At 48.5% G+C, this 17,621-nt stretch overlaps 1 protein-coding gene across 1 annotated transcript; it reads left to right on the plus strand.

The window, feature by feature from the left end:
- Positions 1-7,465: 7,465 nt before the first annotated feature.
- On the plus strand, positions 7,466-10,046 carry LOC112086188 (uncharacterized protein At3g60930, chloroplastic-like). Its single transcript, XM_024154983.1, has 3 exons — positions 7,466-8,351; positions 8,440-9,116; positions 9,276-10,046. Exons 1-3 carry the CDS (start codon positions 7,466-7,468, stop codon positions 10,044-10,046), a joined length of 2,334 nt encoding a protein of 777 aa, XP_024010751.1.
- Positions 10,047-17,621: the final 7,575 nt, after the last annotated feature.

Here is a 17,621-nt window from a genome sequence, read left to right on the forward strand (position 1 = left end):
ACCCTCTGTTGAGCTCAAGCCTTTACCAACAGGGCTCAGGTATGCTTTCTTGGGCTTAAACTCCACATATCCAGTAATCATCAATGATAGCTTATTAGAGCACCAAGAGAGTGCATTGCTTAGTGAGATAAGAAAGTTCAGGAGAGCCATAGGATATTCTTTGGCTGATATTAGAGGGATCTCTACTGACATTTGCACCCATAGGATCCACCTAGAGGACCAATCTATGTCCTCTATTGAGCATCAACGACGTCTTAACCCCAACCTTAAGGAAGTGGTTAAGAAGGAGATACTAAAACTTCTTGAGGCAGGGATAATTTACCCAATCTCTGACTCAAGATGGGTGTCTCCTGTTCATGTTGTGCCCAAGAAGGGTGGGATCACAGTGGTTAAAAACGAGAAGGATGAGCTGATAGCTACTAGGACTGTCACAGGACACAGAATATGTATAGACTATAGAAAGCTCAATGCAGCCTCTAGGAAGGATCATTTTCCTTTACCTTTCATTGATCAGATGTTAGAGAGGCTTGCAAACCACCCCTTCTTTTGTTTTCTCGATGGGTACTCGGGGTTCTTCCAAATTCCCATAGACCCCTGAGATCAAGAGAAAACAACATTCACATGCCCTTATGGCACATTTGCATACAGGCGAATGCCTTTTGGTCTCTGTATTGCCCCTGCCACATTTCAACGTTTCATGATGCATATCTTCTCTGACATCATTGAAGAGAAGGTGGAGGTGTTCATGGATGACTTTAGTGTCTATGGCTCCTCCTTCTCGGATTGTCTCTCTAATTTGTCAGAGGTCTTGGAGAGATATGAGCAGCATAACTTGGTGTTAAACTGGGATAAATGCCACTTCATGGTGCAGGAAGGAATAGTTCTTGGGCACAAGATATATGAGAAGGCATAGAGGTTGACAGAGCAAAGGTGGAAATGATGGTGAATCTGCAAACTCCCACTTCAGTCAAAGGAATAAGGAGTTTCCTTGGGCATGCAGGGTTTTACAGAAGATTTATCAAAGACTTCTAAAGAATTGCCAGGCCCTTGACAAGGCTGTTGTGTAAAGAAGTTGATTTCATCTTTGATGCTAAATGTGAAGAGGCCTTCAAGTTGATCAAGGATGCATTAGTCAGTGCACCAATAGTCCAGGCACCAGACTGGTCCCTTCCTTTTGAGGTTATGACAGATGCATCTGATTTTGCTGTTGGAGCAGTTCTTGGGCAAAGGAAGGACAAGAAGCTACATGTCATCTACTATGCCAGTAGAACACTTGACTCTGCACAAGAGAAGTATGCTACTACTGAGAAGGAAATGCTGGCAATAGTCTTTGCCTTTGATAAATTCAGAAGCTACCTGGTGAGATCAAAAGTCATTGTATATACTGATCATGCAGCCCTTAGGTATCTGATGACCAAGAAAGATGCCAAGCCAAGACTGTTAAGATGGGTTCTTCTACTCCAAGAGTTTGATATGGAAGTGCAGGACAAAAAGGGGATAGAAAATGGAGCTGCAGACCATCTTTCTAGGCTGAGGATTGATTCTGAAGTCCCTCTCAATGACAGCCTCCCTGAGGAATCACTGATGGTGCTCCACTCCTTCTTGGAGTTTGAAGAAGTAGAGAGCATTCAAGAGAGGAGGATGCCTTGGTTTGCTGACATAGTGAACTATCTTGCCTGTGGGGTGGAGCCACCTGAATTAGATGCTTACCACAGGAAGAAGTTCTTCAGAGATGTCCAGAGATACCATTGGGATGAGCCTTACGTCTATGTCCTAAACAAAGATCAGCTGTATAGAAGGTGTCTTGCTGAGGAGGAGATGCAACCTGTGTTGCAAGAGTGTCATGGTTCAGCTTTTGGGGGTCACATGGGAGCATTCAAGATTGTGGCAAAGGTTCTTCAGAGTGGGTTTTGGTGGCCCACAATGTTCAAAGATGCTCAGTTAGTTGTTTCAGCATGTGATGCCTGTCAGAGGCATGGGAACATATCAAAGAGGAGTGAGATGCCTCAAAACCCAATTCTAGAAGTTGAGATCTTTGATTGCTGGGGGATTGACTTCATGGGACCCTTCATTTCATCCTATGGGAATCAGTATATACTTGTTGCTGTGGACTATGTGTCCAAATGGGTTGAGGCCATTGCTTCCCCTACCAATAATTCCAAGGTAGTAGTGAAGTTGTTCAAGAGCATTAACTTCCCAAGATTTGGAGTTCCAAGGGTTGTTATCTCTGATGGAGGATCTCATTTTGTGAACAAGACTTTGGAGGGATTGCTGAGAAAGCATGGAGTGAAACACAAGGTAGCTACTCCTTATCATCCTCAAACTAGTGGCCAGGTTGAAGTATCTAATAGACAGATCAAGGCCATTCTTGAGAGGACTGTTAGCTCAAGCAGAAAAGATTGGAGCAAAAGGCTAGATGATGCATTGTGGGCTTATAGGACTGCCTTTAAAACTACTATTGGGACATCACCTTTCAATCTACTATATGGGAAGAGCTGCCACCTTCCTGTTGAGTTGGAGTACAAGGCTTTGTAGGCTGTGAAGCTGCTTAACTTTGATATCAAGACAGCTCAAGAGAAGAGGGTCATTCAACTCCATGAACTTGAAGAGATAAGGCTTGGGGCTTTTGAGAGTTCAAAGATTTATAAAGAAAAGACCAAGGCTCTGCATGACCAAAAGATTCTGAAAAGGGAGTTCAAGGAAGGAGATCTAGTGTTGCTGTTCAACTCTAGGCTTAAGTTGTTTCTAGGAAAACTTAAGTCTAGATGGTCTGGTCCCTTTAAAGTTCTTGAGGTGAGGCCATATGGAGCTGTTGTGTTAGAAGGGAAGAATGGTCAAGAGTTTGTGGTAAATGGCCAAAGAATCAAACATTACTTAGTTTCACAAGGGAAGGAGGAAGCTACATCAGTTCCCCTTCTTGATCCACCACCAGCCTGTTAAACAGGTTTCCAAAGTCAAACTTAGAGACTTTAAACAAAGTGCTCTTGGGAGACACCCCAAGCTTATCTTTGTACATAGTTCTTTTGATTTCTTTTCTTTTCTTTTATGTTTTAGAACTTTTTGATGGGTTTTGTGAGTTGGTCTCAGGTTCTAGGTGATTTTTGGAGGCCATGGCTTAGTGATAAATGGAATGGAGCATGTGAGAGGGCTGAGAGAAGTGTTTAAGGTCTGAAAAACTTGGAGGACGCTTGAGTGCTACCTGGGTGTGCGGTTTGGATCAAGAAGAGCCCAGATCGCAGCAGGACTCGTAATTTACACCGGCCTGGGCGTGCTACCTGGTGAAAGAGGACTAGGCCGCACAAAGGAGAAGAAGGGGCCAAGGTGACTAAGTGGAAAATCCTGCGTGTTGGGTGTGCTAGCTGATGTCCAAGAGTTTAACCCGCACGTCCACTCGCAATTCACTCCGAGTTGGGCCTGCGACCTGGGAAAAGAGAAGACCAGGCCGCACCAAACAGAAGAAGTCCAAAATGTCTAAGTCCGAGGTTGTGCTAGCTGGTGCTGCGGGTTAGAAGAGAGGAGTCCTGGCCGCATGAAGACTCGCAAATCACTCCGGGTTAGGCGTGCGGGCTAGGAACAGAGGAGCCAGGCCGCACCAAAAGGAGAAAGGACGAAGTGATAAAGTCCCAAGATCTGCGATGTAGGAGCTGCGGCCTGGGACAAATGGAAACCAAACCGCACTGTGTTTCGCAATTCACTCCGGGTTAGGCGTGCTGGCTAGGAACAGAGGAGCCAGGCCGCACCAAGAGGAGAAAGGCCGAAGTGATTAAGTCCCAAGATCTGCGATGTAGGAGCTGCGGCCTGGGAACAAAGGAGTTAGGTAGCACATATGATCGCAATTCACTCCGAGTTGGGCGTGCTACCTGGGAAGCATAGAGACCAGGCCGCACAAAAAAAGAAAGGACCCCAAGGTAGCTATGTCCCAAACCCTGCTAGATGGCCATGCGGCCTGGGAACAAAGGAGTTAAGCCGCATGTCCATCCGCAATACACTCCGAGTTGGGCGTGCTAGTTGGGAGCAAGGAGACCAAGTCGCAGCATGAAGAAGAGATAAAACCATGTTGAAGCACTTTTACTGCGGCTTGGGCGTGCGGAATAGAAAGAGAGTGACCAGGTCGCACAAAAAACATTTCCGGTTCTACACCGAGACGGTCGTGCGGCTCGGTCCCGGCGTTTCCAGGTCGCACAAGGAGAGAAAAGAGGCTGGTCAACGAGAAAAGGACGGGTCAAAGCCTTGACTGGTCAAAATAGATCTATTGACCACCAGTCCAAAGGCTTGACCCTGTCCCACACTCTCTCTTCCTCACCATAAACCCGAGTTTGCAACTCTTTCTCTCATTTCTCTCCATTGTTTTCATCATATCTCTCTCATTTCTCCACCAAATTTTTTGATTCAAAGTGCTCTGAACTCGTTTTTGAGTTGTTAACATCATCCTGATTGCATTTCGAACTCGTTGCATCTTAATCCCAAGGTATTTCACTTTGTTAAAATTCACCTTTTTCCATGTTCTTCAATGGTGATTTTTGAACTTCAAGGTGTGGAATCGATTTTGATAGGTTGTTTTAGACCTTGGGATTATTTTTATAAATGATAGGATGCTAGATAGTCTTGGAAAACAGAGCAATTTGTTGGTGATTCCTTGTTCTTGAGTTTTGAAAATTGTTGCAAGTAATTCATGAAAAAAATCGATTTAAAAAAAAAAAAAAAAAAAGAGATGAATTGGTTTCTTGCTGACTCCTTGCTTTGCACTCTTGTTTTTGCATTGCTATGAACTTATTGGATTGATTCTTGGCTTGAGAAACCTGTTCATGTGGTTTTAAAATCGATTCTTGCAACAATTTTTTTTCAAAATTTTGGAGAATTTTGTGAATCTTGTTCTTGTACTAACATTGTTTTTGAGAATCTCTTGGCAGATGACTGAAAGAACCAACTCTCTGGCCAAGAAGAAGGGCACTGCATCCAAGGGCAAATGTTTGGTCTCAAGGTCTTCACAGCCAAGAGAAAAAGGTCAAGGAGCAAGGAATACCACAAAGCAAGGAAAATGTGATCCAGCGCCGAAAAGGACAAGACATGAAAGGAAAGCTTTGGTGGTTGCTTCTGGTTCCAAGAAGAAGGGGAAACAGTTGGCTGTGGTATCTGAGAGTGAACAGACTGAAAGTGACTCAAGCAGCTAAGCTGGTGGTTCACAAGGCAGGATTGAAGAGGGATCAAAGAGGATCAAGAAAACTGAACCAGAAACACCTGATTATCTGGCTAAGTTTCAACAGATAGAGATCCAGCAAGGGAGGTTCCCTGATGTGGACTTTCTGAAAAAGATTGGCATCTATGAAGATGTCAAAACATTGCTTGGGAACATGGGTATTGAGTCACTTTTGGAGATGAGAGAGATCGCTTATGAAGAGGAGTCTCAAGAGTTCTTGGCTTCTTTTGAAGCTTTCATATACTACCCAAGGGATTCAAGAATTTTTCAAGGAGATGGGCTTGGACATGTGGAGTTTACTGTGAAAGGAAATGACTATTCAGTGTCATTCAGAGAATTGAATGAGATTTTTGGGTTTTCAACACCTAGAAATGTTCCTCTCTCCAACCAGGTCAATCTCAGAAAAGATGATGTTCAACTTCTATGGAGATCAATTGCTTCTGGGAAGTACACAGCTGGAACAGCTAAGTCCTCTTGGATAAGGAATCCAGTTCTGAGATATGTGCTCAAGATTCTCTCACAGCTTCTACTTCAAGATTGATGTTGGAAGAGTTCACAAAGGTGATCTGATGCTTCTTGGTGTGGGGCTGAAACAGTTGATGCCAACTCATTGTGTGAGCCAAAACTCGCACAACCAGAAATTTGTTTAAGGAAAACTAAGGGATCAGAAACTTCTAGGGTTTATCGCCAAAACAGTAAGATCGAAAGAAAGTTTTTCTTGCTGTAAAAGTATTTAGCTCTTATTGCTTAGGGTTGCCAAAGTTACAGAATGAATTGTATACATCATCTATTTATACTAATTCTGCGAACCGCCTAGCCGAGAATCTCGAGAGAGATTTTCGGAATATTTTCTTATCGCCTCATGCGGCTCACCGCCTTTGTATTTCACCTAGGGTTCTTATGGGCTTCGTCTCTCAAGGCCTTGGTTCAGCCCATCTGAACTTTTCCACGGCTCGGCCCATCTAACTTCTCCACGGCTCGGCCCACTTGCCATTTTAGTCGAGACATGATCCGGTCCACCTCACCGAGGCGCGGCTCGGCCCAGGCATGTTGGAGAGGGGCTCAGCCCATTTCTTACGATACGGCTCGGCCCATCTATCTTTCTTCACGGCTCTCCCCACTGGTCTATCTTCACGGCTCTCCCACTTGGTGATCGCGGCTCTCCCACTTGTCTTGGTGAGAAAGGCTCTCCCACTTGTCTTGGTGAGAACGGCTCTCCCACTTGGTGACCACGGCTCTCCCACTTATCTTTCTTCCATACTTAGTCATTTTGAGATGGTTTTATCTGCTTGGGTGAAAACCGACCCCAACAGTTAGCCCCCCAGCTCGTCAGTTTCAGAGGCGAGAGTGACGAGGTCCATTACTCATGACCGTAGGATAAACCATCGAGTCAAGCTGTTATGACGTAAGCCCAGATGAGGTGTTTTGGGAATGAAGACGCCGAGGCGTTCCCAGGAGTGCCGAGGGTGCCGACGTGTTTCGAAAGGTACCGAAGATACCGAGGCAAGTTAAGGACGAGGCGATTTCGTTTTAGTAATGATGAGTCGAGGCGATTTCGTTTGGTAATGATGAGCCGAATAAATGGCGAGGCGTTTCGAGAGAAAGTTCGTGCCGAGCCGTTTTGTTAACGACAAGGCGTTTCAAGAGAGAGAGAGTTAATGCCAAGCCGTTTCGTTAACGACGAGGCGTTTCGAGAGAAAGTTCGTGCCGAGCCGTTTCGTTAACGACGAGGCGTTTCGAGAGAAAGAGTTAATGCGGAGCCATTCTGTTAACGACGAGGCGTTTCAAGAGAGAGAGTTAATGTCGAGCTGTTTCGTTAACGACAAGGCATTTCGAGAGAAAGAGTTAATGCTGAGCCGTTTCGTTAACGACGAGGTGTTTCAAGAGAAAGTTCATGCCGAGCCATTTCATTAACGACGAGGCGTTTACTTTGGTAAGATACCGGCTGAAAACTTGGGTATCCCAACTGTTGGTCTTCCGAGAGAAAACTCTTGATCTATTGGCGCGTGTGACCGACGCAGTTCGGTCTAGTCATTTCACTGCAGATCCCACGCGCTGTTTGGACGGTTTCCCGAGGTTTACGCGGAATTTACGCGCTTCGGTTTTCCTATAAATGGATGAGCTCCTTCATTCTTCCTCATTATCTCCAGACTCACTCGTTTTTACTAAAGGTAGCTCTCCCTTCTCTCTTCTTTCTCTCTCTAGTTTATTTATTTTCCGGCAGAGGCTCGCCGAGTCGTGTTGTAACTCTTGTACAAGTCGTAAATTATGTCGAGCCGCTCCGACAATTCGTTGGATTCAATTTTTCATTACAAGCCGAGCCGCGTAGATGCCGAGGCGAGAGGTACGACAGAATCCTCCGAGGCGTCTGTTTCGCGGAGCCCCTCCAACCGTTCATCTGACGAGGCGTCAAATCATGCAAATCCGTCAGATGACGGCTCTCCGGATGACGAGCCGTCGGTTTCGACGAGCCGTCCCCAGGATCCCGTTCCTGATGAAGACATTAATCGCGCCGCACTTAAGGCCGAGGAGGCATTTCCCTTTGACCTTTTCGAGGCGAAGCGTGAATTGGAACGTCTCATAGCGTCCCGAGGCGCTTCCACATCTGGGCGAGGGCCACGAGTTAAGAGACAAAAACCTGACCCGCCTGGCTCTACGCTTTGCTCCCTTGAGTCGCTCGAGGCCTTGAGGCATCGCTTCGGGATATCCGAGGCGGTGGAGTTCGTCGTTCCAGAGAAGAGCGACCGAGCCGACAAGCCTCCAGAGAAGCATTTCACTCTGTACGAGGCGTTCTTCGAGCTTTGCTTCCTCTGGTTCCCGATCCCCAGAGTGATTCTTGAATATCTCTGGAAACACGGGATCTTGATTGGGCAAATCATGCCGAGGGGATTACGGCATATGATTGGCATCTTAGTTCGAAGCTTCGAATGCGGACTTGATATCGAGCTGAATCACCTGCTGAACTTGCTGGAAATCAGGAAAGATCCGAAAGGAAATAGATTCTATATTTCCAACAAGGCGAAGCGACGGATCATCGGCGGTTTTCCCAGCAAGGATCAGTTTTGGACTGAACGCTTCTTCTACGTCTTGGTGAACGAGGCGTTGTTCGGCAAGGATTACGTTCAAAGAACCAAGACCGCTTGGGGACCACTTGGTAGCCGACTCGAAGCTTTGCCTCGGCTCGGAACTGTTTTTTGGTATCCTCTTCCCTTGTTTGCTTTCTTTTTTGCTTTGTTTTGCAGTTCGGTGCTTTCTTCCCCCGATTCCAGACGACCACTTTACTGTTCGAGACTCTCTTTTGGCGCGGAAGGTTAATTGGAGGAAGAATTTCACCCTCGAAAGAGTGGAAAAAGCGCGAGCCTTCCTTGCCGGAGTCCCCGTCAGCTCTTCGTCCTCCAGTTCTTCAAGAGATACCCGAGAGAAGATGGTGATAATCGCTCTCAGGGAAAGGAAGAGGTGCGAGGAAGAAGAGGCCGCGAGACAAGCTGCTGAGGCGGTTCAAGCGCAGACCGAGGCGGTTCCAGCGCAAACCAAGGCCATCCCTCAACCCGACCCGCCGAGCCGGGAAGGAGACGAAATGGTCCGAGCCGCAGAAGGCAACACTGCCAAGGCGGTCGAGAGAGATGCAGCGCCCAAGGTAGAACCCGGCGAAATCATTCTCGAGGCGTCCGGGAATGATTCGGCGGTGCGGAGCAAAACTCCTTCGAACTCCGTCATTTTAGCCCTCCCAAAGCCGATGAGGCCCCCGACTTCAGTCGTTCAGAAACATAACCCGAGCCGAAAACGTTCGGCCGCTGACAAGGGGAAGGGTGTTGCTGTTCAGAAGGATGAGCCGTCCAAGAAGAGGCGGAAGCCGACGCCCGGGGACCCCGCCGCGTGCAAGTTGACGACCCCGACGCCTCTGCCGTCATGTTCTCGCGTGTAAATAACGCGAACTCGCATCTTCCTACTCCGGAGAAGTTGAGGAGGCCGAGGTCATACGGCGTGATGGCAGCGCGGTACCAAGGTACGTTTTATTTGCTTTCCTTTATTTTCGCAAATTTTTACTAAGTGTTTAACGCGAGTTTGTTCTTTGCAGTTTGTCGCGGCCAATAACGACCTGATGGCCGAGTACGAGGTGGACCTGTCTAAGGTCGAACGTCGCTTGGCCGAGGCCCAAAATGAGACCGCGGCGTCAAAGGCGAAGCTTGAAGAGGCTCAGAACGAAGCCGCAGCGGCAAAGGGGAAACTGGACGAGGCGGTGGCCAAGGCGTCCAAGCTGCAAGAGGAGAAGATCGTTCTGCGCGCCAACGTTGACAAGGTCTCCGCCTCGGTCATTCGCATCGAGGAGGCGAGGAGAGCTAAAAGCGCTGAGGTGGCGATTCTGAAGAGGCGTATCGAGGCCAAGGACGCCTTGTTCGATGCCAAGGTCAAGCGGGCGAAAAAGGAGGCGAGGCGAGAGCTTACGGCGAAGTTTCAGGAACGCCTCGCCACGGTGGAGGAGGGTTTGGCCAAGCTCGAGAAGGCCAAAAATGACGAGAACAATCTGGGGCAAATCAAGGGAAACCTTGCGATGATTGCCGTCCTGAAGAAACCAGACGCCCCGACGCTCGATGATGAGGAGGCGCAGCTGAAGAGCTGGGAGAGCGAATATGCCAACGACGACGCATATGAGCGCATTGCCTTCAAGATCCGAGGCGAGCTGGTTTTCTCGCCCGTATCGCCGGACTCGGTCGACACCAGCCTTGGTAACGAGCCGCTCGAAGAGACAGTGGCTAACTTAGGGGTCGTAGATCCGAACGGATCGAACGCGGGTACGCCGGTCCTCTCGAACCTCCTTGCTGAGCGTGAAACGCAGTCCGCGGCCTGATACTCTCTGCTTTTCCCTGTTTTGTCTTTCATGCTTCTGTACTTAGGATTTTTATCTGCTTTCTGAACTTTTTATGTAACCGGTGCCTGGACGGCTTTATCCACCTGACATTTATTTTTGCTTATGGATATATTCTCTCTTCCTTAGCCGTTTTAGGATTTGATGCACTTATTTTTAGCGATCTGTGCAAATATCTGTGAAAACCGCTGGCTTAGAGAAAATTGTCGAGGATGAAAACTGCTGTGTCGAGGATGATTTTGATTGCCTCCTTAGCCGAATTCTTCGAAATCGATAGAAATACGGGCTAAGGGTTGAGTCGTTTAAGGATCTCGTTTGGATTCTTAATTCCGAGCTGGGAGTTAGTTTTGTGGAACATCTTCTATGTGATGCTGGAAAGTTTTTAAGTGATAATGTCGAGGCAAATTTTTGCTGGCAATGCCGAGCCGTATTTAACGACGAGGCGTTTTCGCTGTGCATGGTGCCGAGCCGTGTAAACGACAAGGCGTTTTTTCTTTGCGTGGTGCCGAGCCGTGTAAACGACGAGGCGTTTTCGCTTTTCATGGTGCCGAGCCGTGTAAACGACGAGGCGTTTTGTTTCTGTTAGCCAAGGATGAATTGGTAGTCTCATTGAATCTGACTATGGACCGGTGTTTCCGAGAGGATGAGTATGTTTGTCTGGGTTTTAAGGGTTTACTTCGGTTTTAGAGAAAGCGATGTAGTCTCGACTTATATTCTCGTGTGCGATAGTAAACCGTGGCGACCTGATACGTTTTTTGGTCTGATATTTGTATAGCGCGCTTAATTTTTATCCCTAAAGGATGTAACTTGCACCCTCGTCCTAGGAAAGGTGGTAAAAGTCCGTATAGAGAACTTTGTATTTGTTGCCCCGTTGTGGCCAGCAACGAGACGAGGCGTTCGGAGGCTTAGTTTGCCGAACTGAAACTGAGGACCGATTAAGGTCCGAGGTAATCAGGTCATGATATCATGCCGAAGTGGTATGATTACTCTTTGAAGTGATGAGTGAAAGAATTTTAAAACCCGAACTTGTTAGAATAAGTTGCTGATTTAGAAAGAATGAGAAACTAGCCGAAGCTATAATGAACAAACTAGAAATCCAAGGTAAACATGAAATAAGTATATGATTCAAAACGAACTGAGAATGTGCCGAAGTGGCGATGTTCCTAAATGAGCAAGCTAAAATTGTAGAGTTAAAGAAGGTATGTGTATACGTACCCACTCCCCCCCCTTTTTAGGAGGGGGGACAGCTGAACCCGTCTGAGGACGGGCTGCCTACGTACCCTTTGCAGGGATCAAACCGTTCTGTAGTTCATGCTGGTCGTGCTGTAGCTTTAGTGATAATACTTCTTTAGATGCATTGCGTTCCATGATCTTGGAATCGCTTCGTCAGCTAGTGTCGCGAGTTCGTAGACTCCTGGACGAACCACTTTTGTGACCTTGTAAGGACCTTCCCAATTTGCTCCGAGCTTTCCTGCGTTCTTCTCGGCAGTGTTTTGGAAGACCTTTCGGAGGACGAGCTCCCCTGCTTTGAATCTTCGGCTACTAACGTTTTTGTTGTAGTATCGCGCCGTTACTTGTTGATAGTTCTGGATTCGAATTAAGGCTTGGTCGCGCTTTTCGTTGATTAGGTCGAGCTCATCTAGCATCATTAAGTGGTTCAAGCCCTCCTGTCCTGATAGAAGTCTTTGTCGAATACCTGGGAAATCCACCTCGGGGGGAATTACGCACTCCGATCCGTAGACCAAGGCGAATGGAGTTTCCCCGGTGGCTCGGCGCGGAGTTGTTCGATGAGACCAAAGGACTCTTTGAGTTCGTCTGCCCACCGCCCTTTTCTTGGCGTCGAGCCTCTTTTTCAGACCGTCGAGGATCGTCTTGTTGGCTGCTTCGGCTTGCCCGTTCCCTTGAGGATATCTTGGCGTAGATTTGCTTAGGCGGATTTTCCACTTCTCGCAGAAGGCTTCAAAACGTGTTGAGATGAACTGGGATCCGTTGTCGGTGACTATTTCGTAGAGGACCCCGTGTCTGCAGATGATTTTTTTCCTGACGAAGTGTTCGACTTGAACATCCTTTATGCTTGCGTAGGAATCAGCTTCGACCCACTTGGAGAAGTAATCTGTGAAGACGAGTAGAAAACGCTTCTGCTTCGAGCGATATAGAGGTCCGACGATGTCCATCGACCATTTCATGAACGGATAAGGTGACGAAATTGACGAGAGAAACTCGGTAGGTTGATGAATTCTTGGAGCGTGCCGCTGACACTTCTCGCACTTTGCCGTAAATTTCTCGCAGTCCTTGACCATCGTGGGCCAGAAGTAGCCGTGCTGTTTTATCTTGATTGCGAGCGACATTCCGCTGGAATGGTTCCCGCACGCGCCGCTGTGCACCTCGTGCATGATCTTTCTTGCCTCCGGTCCTTCGACGCATGTCATGAGAGGCCCTGAAAATCTCCATTTAAACACCTCGCCATCGACGAGGACATACCGCGCAGCTTGAGCTTTTAGTTTGCGGGCTTCCCATTTGTCGATCGGCACCTCTCCATCAGCGATATACACTCTGATAGCTCCGAGCCATTCTTTGTCGCAGCCGTACTCCGGCTTGGCCGGTGAGGCGTCTTCGTCCATAGGAATGGCTTCGACGTCCTCTGGTTCTTGTTTAGGAGGATTTATAAGCCGAACTCCTTCCACATCTTTGATGCTAGGACGTTCGATGAATTTGACTGGGATCGTCCGTCAGAGGTCTGGGTCCGAGGTCGAAGCGAGTGCTGCCAAGGCGTCGGCCGAGGTGTTTTCTCCTCTGGGAAATAGCGTGAGTTCGAACTCGTCAAACTTTTGCACTAACTCCCGGACCACCTTGAGGTAAGCTCCCATTCGTCCATCCTTCGCCTCGTATTCTCCGTTGAACTGACATGCTACGAGCTGTGAATCGCAAAAGGTTATTATCTTTCGAACTCCGATTCCCTGCGCTAGTTGTATGCCGGCGATCAGTGCTTCGTACTCCGCTTCGTTGTTCGAGGCGTGGAAGTTCAGGCGAAAAGACTACTCCAATATTTCTCCGGTGGGAGAGGTGAGGCGGATTCCTATGCCTGAGCCGTGTTTAGACGACAAGCCGTCGACGTGCAGCGTCCACACTTCGTCTAGACTCAGCTCGTTTGTTGCTTCGGCGGGAAGTTCAATGAGGAAATCTGCGAGCACCTGAGACTTTGCAGACGACCTGTTCTGATACTCGATGTCGTATTCGCTTAGCTCTATGGCCCACTTGGCGAGCCGACCGGATTGGCTAGGGCTGTGTAGGATCGAGCGCAGCGGAAGCGTAGCGAGCACAACAATCGAATGTGATTGAAAGTTCGGGCGCAGTTTGCGAGCCGAGACTACGACGGCTAGGGCGACCTTCTCGATCTGGGGGTAGCGGGTCTCGGCATCGGTCAATGTCTGGCTGATGTAGAAAATGGGTTTTTGCTCTGATAAGCACTCCGCTTACAGCTGTAGCAGACACTAAGATTTGTGGGCTCGCCAGATAATTCTTCAATTCCTGGAAAGCCATCTCGCATCGTTCGTTCCACTCAAATTTCCTGTTTCCTCGGAGGGTGTCGTAGAAGGGCAGGCATTTGTCTGTGGAATGGGAATAAACCTGTTTAGCGCGGCGACTCTTCCTGTGAGCCTCTGCACTTCGCGCTTCGTCTTTGGAGAGGGCATCTCAATTAACGCCTTGATCTGCTTGGGGTTTGCTTCTATGCCTCGGTGAGTTACCAGATAGCCGAGGAATTCTTCCGAGGTGACCGCGAACCTGCACTTCACCGGGTTTAGTTTCATGTTGTGCTTGTTCAATTGTTCGAAGCATTCCCGTAGATGCGCGACGTGGTCTTCCTCCTTGAGTGATTTGACTAACATGTCGTCGATGTACACTTCCATGGTTTTTCCGAGCTGAGCCGCGAACATTTTATTGACAAGCCGTTGATACGTTGCTCTTGCGTTCTTGAGCCCGAACGGCATGACTTTGTAGCAGTATATCCCGCGATCAGTTATGAATGCCATTTTTTCCCGATCATCGGGATTCATCAGGATCTGATTGTAGCCGGAGAACGCGTCCATAAATGTTAACAGTCTATTCCCTGCAGTGGCTTCGACGAGCCGATCGATGTGTGGCAAGGGAAAGCTGTCTTTTGGGCACACCTTGTTGAGGTCGGTGAAATCCACACATACTCGCCACTTGCCGTTCTTCTTCTTGACGACCACCGGATTTTCGAGCCAGTCTGGATATTTGGCCTCGGCAATTGATCCTACTTTGAGTAACCTCTCGACTTCGTCGTTAACTGCTTTAGCTCGTTCGGGGCCGAGCTTCCTTCTTTTCTGCTTGACTGGCTTAAAGGTCGGATCCACATTCAGCCTCGTCAGGAAGGATTTGCGGGTTCCGCCGCGCCGCTCGGCTCGGCTCTGTCTTGTTGTTCGTTAGGGATGAGGTCTTTGAGGTTGACCGTGTTTTGGAGCTCTCCCGCTGCAATCTTAGCCGCGAGTTTTGCTCATAGGGTTTGGCATTGTGCCGTTGAGTGCCCGTAGGTTTGGTGATACTCGCAGAAAGCCTTCTCGTCGTAGTTGGCGGATTTTCTCACCCAAGTGTTGTTGCGCAGCTCTCCTCTTCCGTGCCCGGTGCCTACCTGATAGTTATGGGCACCTCCGCTCCTAGGTTCATCCGAGCTTTGCGTTGCTGTGCTGTTTGATGGGTTGCCCTTCTTCGCGGGGTGCAGCAAAATTGAGCTTCGGATTGCTGCTTTTGTTGCTTCGTACTGCTCGTCCAAGTTTTTCATTTCCTCCTCGTTTACGAAGAAGTCTGATGATCGGTGCAAAGCGTCTTGAATTGTTTGCGACGTGTTGAGAGCCATTTCCCGTCGGAACTCGGATTTGTACCACAAAGATCGTTTCAGAGCCTCGAGCGCAGCCTTGTCGCTTATCCCTTCTATTTTGGATACGACTACCTTGAATCTTGCCATGTAATCCCCAAGCGGTTCGTTCGGTCCTTGGAATAGTGTCCACAGGTCGGCATCAGATGTTCCTCTGTCCATAAACATCGAGTATTGTTTAAAGAATAAGGCGGAGAGCTGTTGAAAATTGCCGATTGAATTTCGTTCCTGCCTCGAAAACCACTCGAGTGCGGCTCCCTTGAGATGCTCCACGAAGAGCAGGCAGTATCCGACATATACTTCGCGCTCGGTGAGTTTAGCGGCGTTCTTTGTGAAGGCTCGTCCCATTGCTATCCGAAACGCTGTGATGTGTGCTTTCGGGTCGGTTGTTCCTTCGTAGAACGGGATTCTCACCTTCCCCGGCTCGGGAATCCTGGCCTCTGTGATTCTTGTAGTGAATGGGGTTCTCTGAGTTTCTTCAAGCATTCGGTCGATTTCGGGCGCGGCGCTTGTCGCGTTGTGCACTTGGGATTTCATGGCGCGTATTTCAGCTACTGTCCGAGCCATCGAGGCTTGCAGCTCTTTGAGTTCGAGAGTTTGTGCGTGAGTCATTCCCTTTGATTGGGGGAGTTGCTCCCGCTCCTCTCTCCTTGGCTCGTCTTCGCGCTCTGCCTGCTCGATCCATTGGAGGTTTTCTTCCTCCTCGGTTGGATTTTCGCCGCGGGTCGGATCGGAGACTTTGTTGGTTCGGATGCTGTTTAGTGCCGAGGCGAGCTCTTCTTGACTTATTCGGCGAGCCGAGCCGGTTTGTTGCGGATTCGTGGTTCCGTCGTTCCACTGGGCGTCTACGTCAATCACATCGTTCTCTTCCTCGCCGGCTCGTCGCCTGGATTTCTTGCGCCGCTCCCTGAGGCTTCTGCAGGTGTCGAGAAATCGAAGCGTCTCCGGATTCCATCCATCGGGTCGGGAATTCCAGCTCTCCAAGCTAGGTGTAGTCGCTCAGCCGCCATCGCGTCGAGCCTCTCCGTAATCGCCTCGTTTCTTTTATCCTGTTCGTCGATTTTCTTCATCAACGCAGCCATCATGTTTCGCATCTCCTCTTGGGTTTCGATCGTTGCCGTCGTTGTGCCCGATGCCGGAGCGTCCTTCTCCGCGCCGTTACCGGTGTTGTTGTTGTTGTTGTTGTTATCGTCGGGGGTGTTGCTCGCCATGTTCTTCGGATCTTAAAGTCTTGTCGATTTAGAGTAAAAAAGTTTCGATTCCCCATAGACGGCGCCAAATTGTATGAGCCAAAACTCGCACAACCAGAAATTTGTTTAAGGAAAACTAAGGGATCGGAAACTTCTAGGGTTTATCGCCAAAACAGTAAGATCAAAAGAAAGTTTTTCTTGCTGTAAAAGTGTTTAGCTCTTATTGCTTAGGGTTGCCAAAGTTACAGAATGAATTGTATACATCATCTATTTATACTAATTCTCCGAACCGCCTAGCCGAGAATCTCGGGAGAGATTTTCGGAATATTTCCTTATCGCCTCGTGCGGCTCACCGCCTTTGTATTTCGCCTAGGGTTCTTATGGGCTTCGTCTCTCAAGGCCTTGGTTCAGCCCATCTGAACTTTTCCACGGCTCGGCCCATCTAACTTCTCCACGGCTCGGCCCACTTGCCATTTTAGTCGAGACATGATCCGGTCCACCTCACCGAGGCGCGGCTCGGCCCAGGCATGTTGGAGAGGGGCTCGGCCCATTTCTTACGATATGGCTCGGCCCATCTATCTTTCTTCACGGCTCTCCCCACTGGTCTATCTTCTCGTCTCTCCCACTTGGTGATCGCGGCTCTCCCACTTGTCTTGGTGAGAACGGCTCTCCCACTTGTCTTGGTGAGAACGGCTCTCCCACTTATCTTTCTTCCATACTTAGTCATTTTGAGATGGTTTTATCTGCTTGGGGTGAAAACCGACCCCAACACTCATGAAGATAGGGAGCCCTATGAAGGATATGCTTACACACCTTGTCTTGCCTCTCAACTAGCAAGGTCTTTGATGTTCTACAAGAAATGCATTTGGGGTTCTACAAAGCAAGATGCAAAGTTGACCCATGGATGGGTGGTAACAAAGATCTTGAAGGCCAAGGGGTACAGATTCAAGGAGAACAAGGCAAGGTTTGATCTGATTAATGAAGCACATTTGTGTAAGATTGGTTTCCTCCAAGGAAGAGTGGGTACCAAGGTAGTATACAACTTCAAGATTCTCATCAGTGAGCCAGCACAAACTCTCATGCCCAATCCCTCCATCACCACAGTCCGAGTTAAGAGGAACATTCACTTCTTCTTTCTGAAGGAAGAGCTGTACAATGTCCAAACTGATCCACCAATCCTCACATACAAGCAAGCTTGCAGAGAAGAAGCCTCCAAGGGAAAGAGAGCAACCGCTGAAGATGCTACCACAAGTGCTGCTGGTGCTCAAGATGCTGATCTGCCTCCACCTCAAAAACGTTTTGGTGGAAACAGATACCACTTTGATGATTACAACTGGGAGGAACCAGGCACTTCAGGGTTCAGAGCTCAACAAAAGATTGGTATTCTCCAACAATGGTGCAAGTACCAAGACAAAACTATCCACAAGATGGCCAAGTGCATCAAGGAGATGAAGAAGAGGATTAAGAAGCTTG

Source organism: Eutrema salsugineum, unplaced genomic scaffold (assembly GCF_000478725.1).
Source record: "Eutrema salsugineum unplaced genomic scaffold, Eutsalg1_0 scaffold_9, whole genome shotgun sequence".
Classification (NCBI taxonomy): domain Eukaryota; kingdom Viridiplantae; phylum Streptophyta; class Magnoliopsida; order Brassicales; family Brassicaceae; genus Eutrema; species Eutrema salsugineum.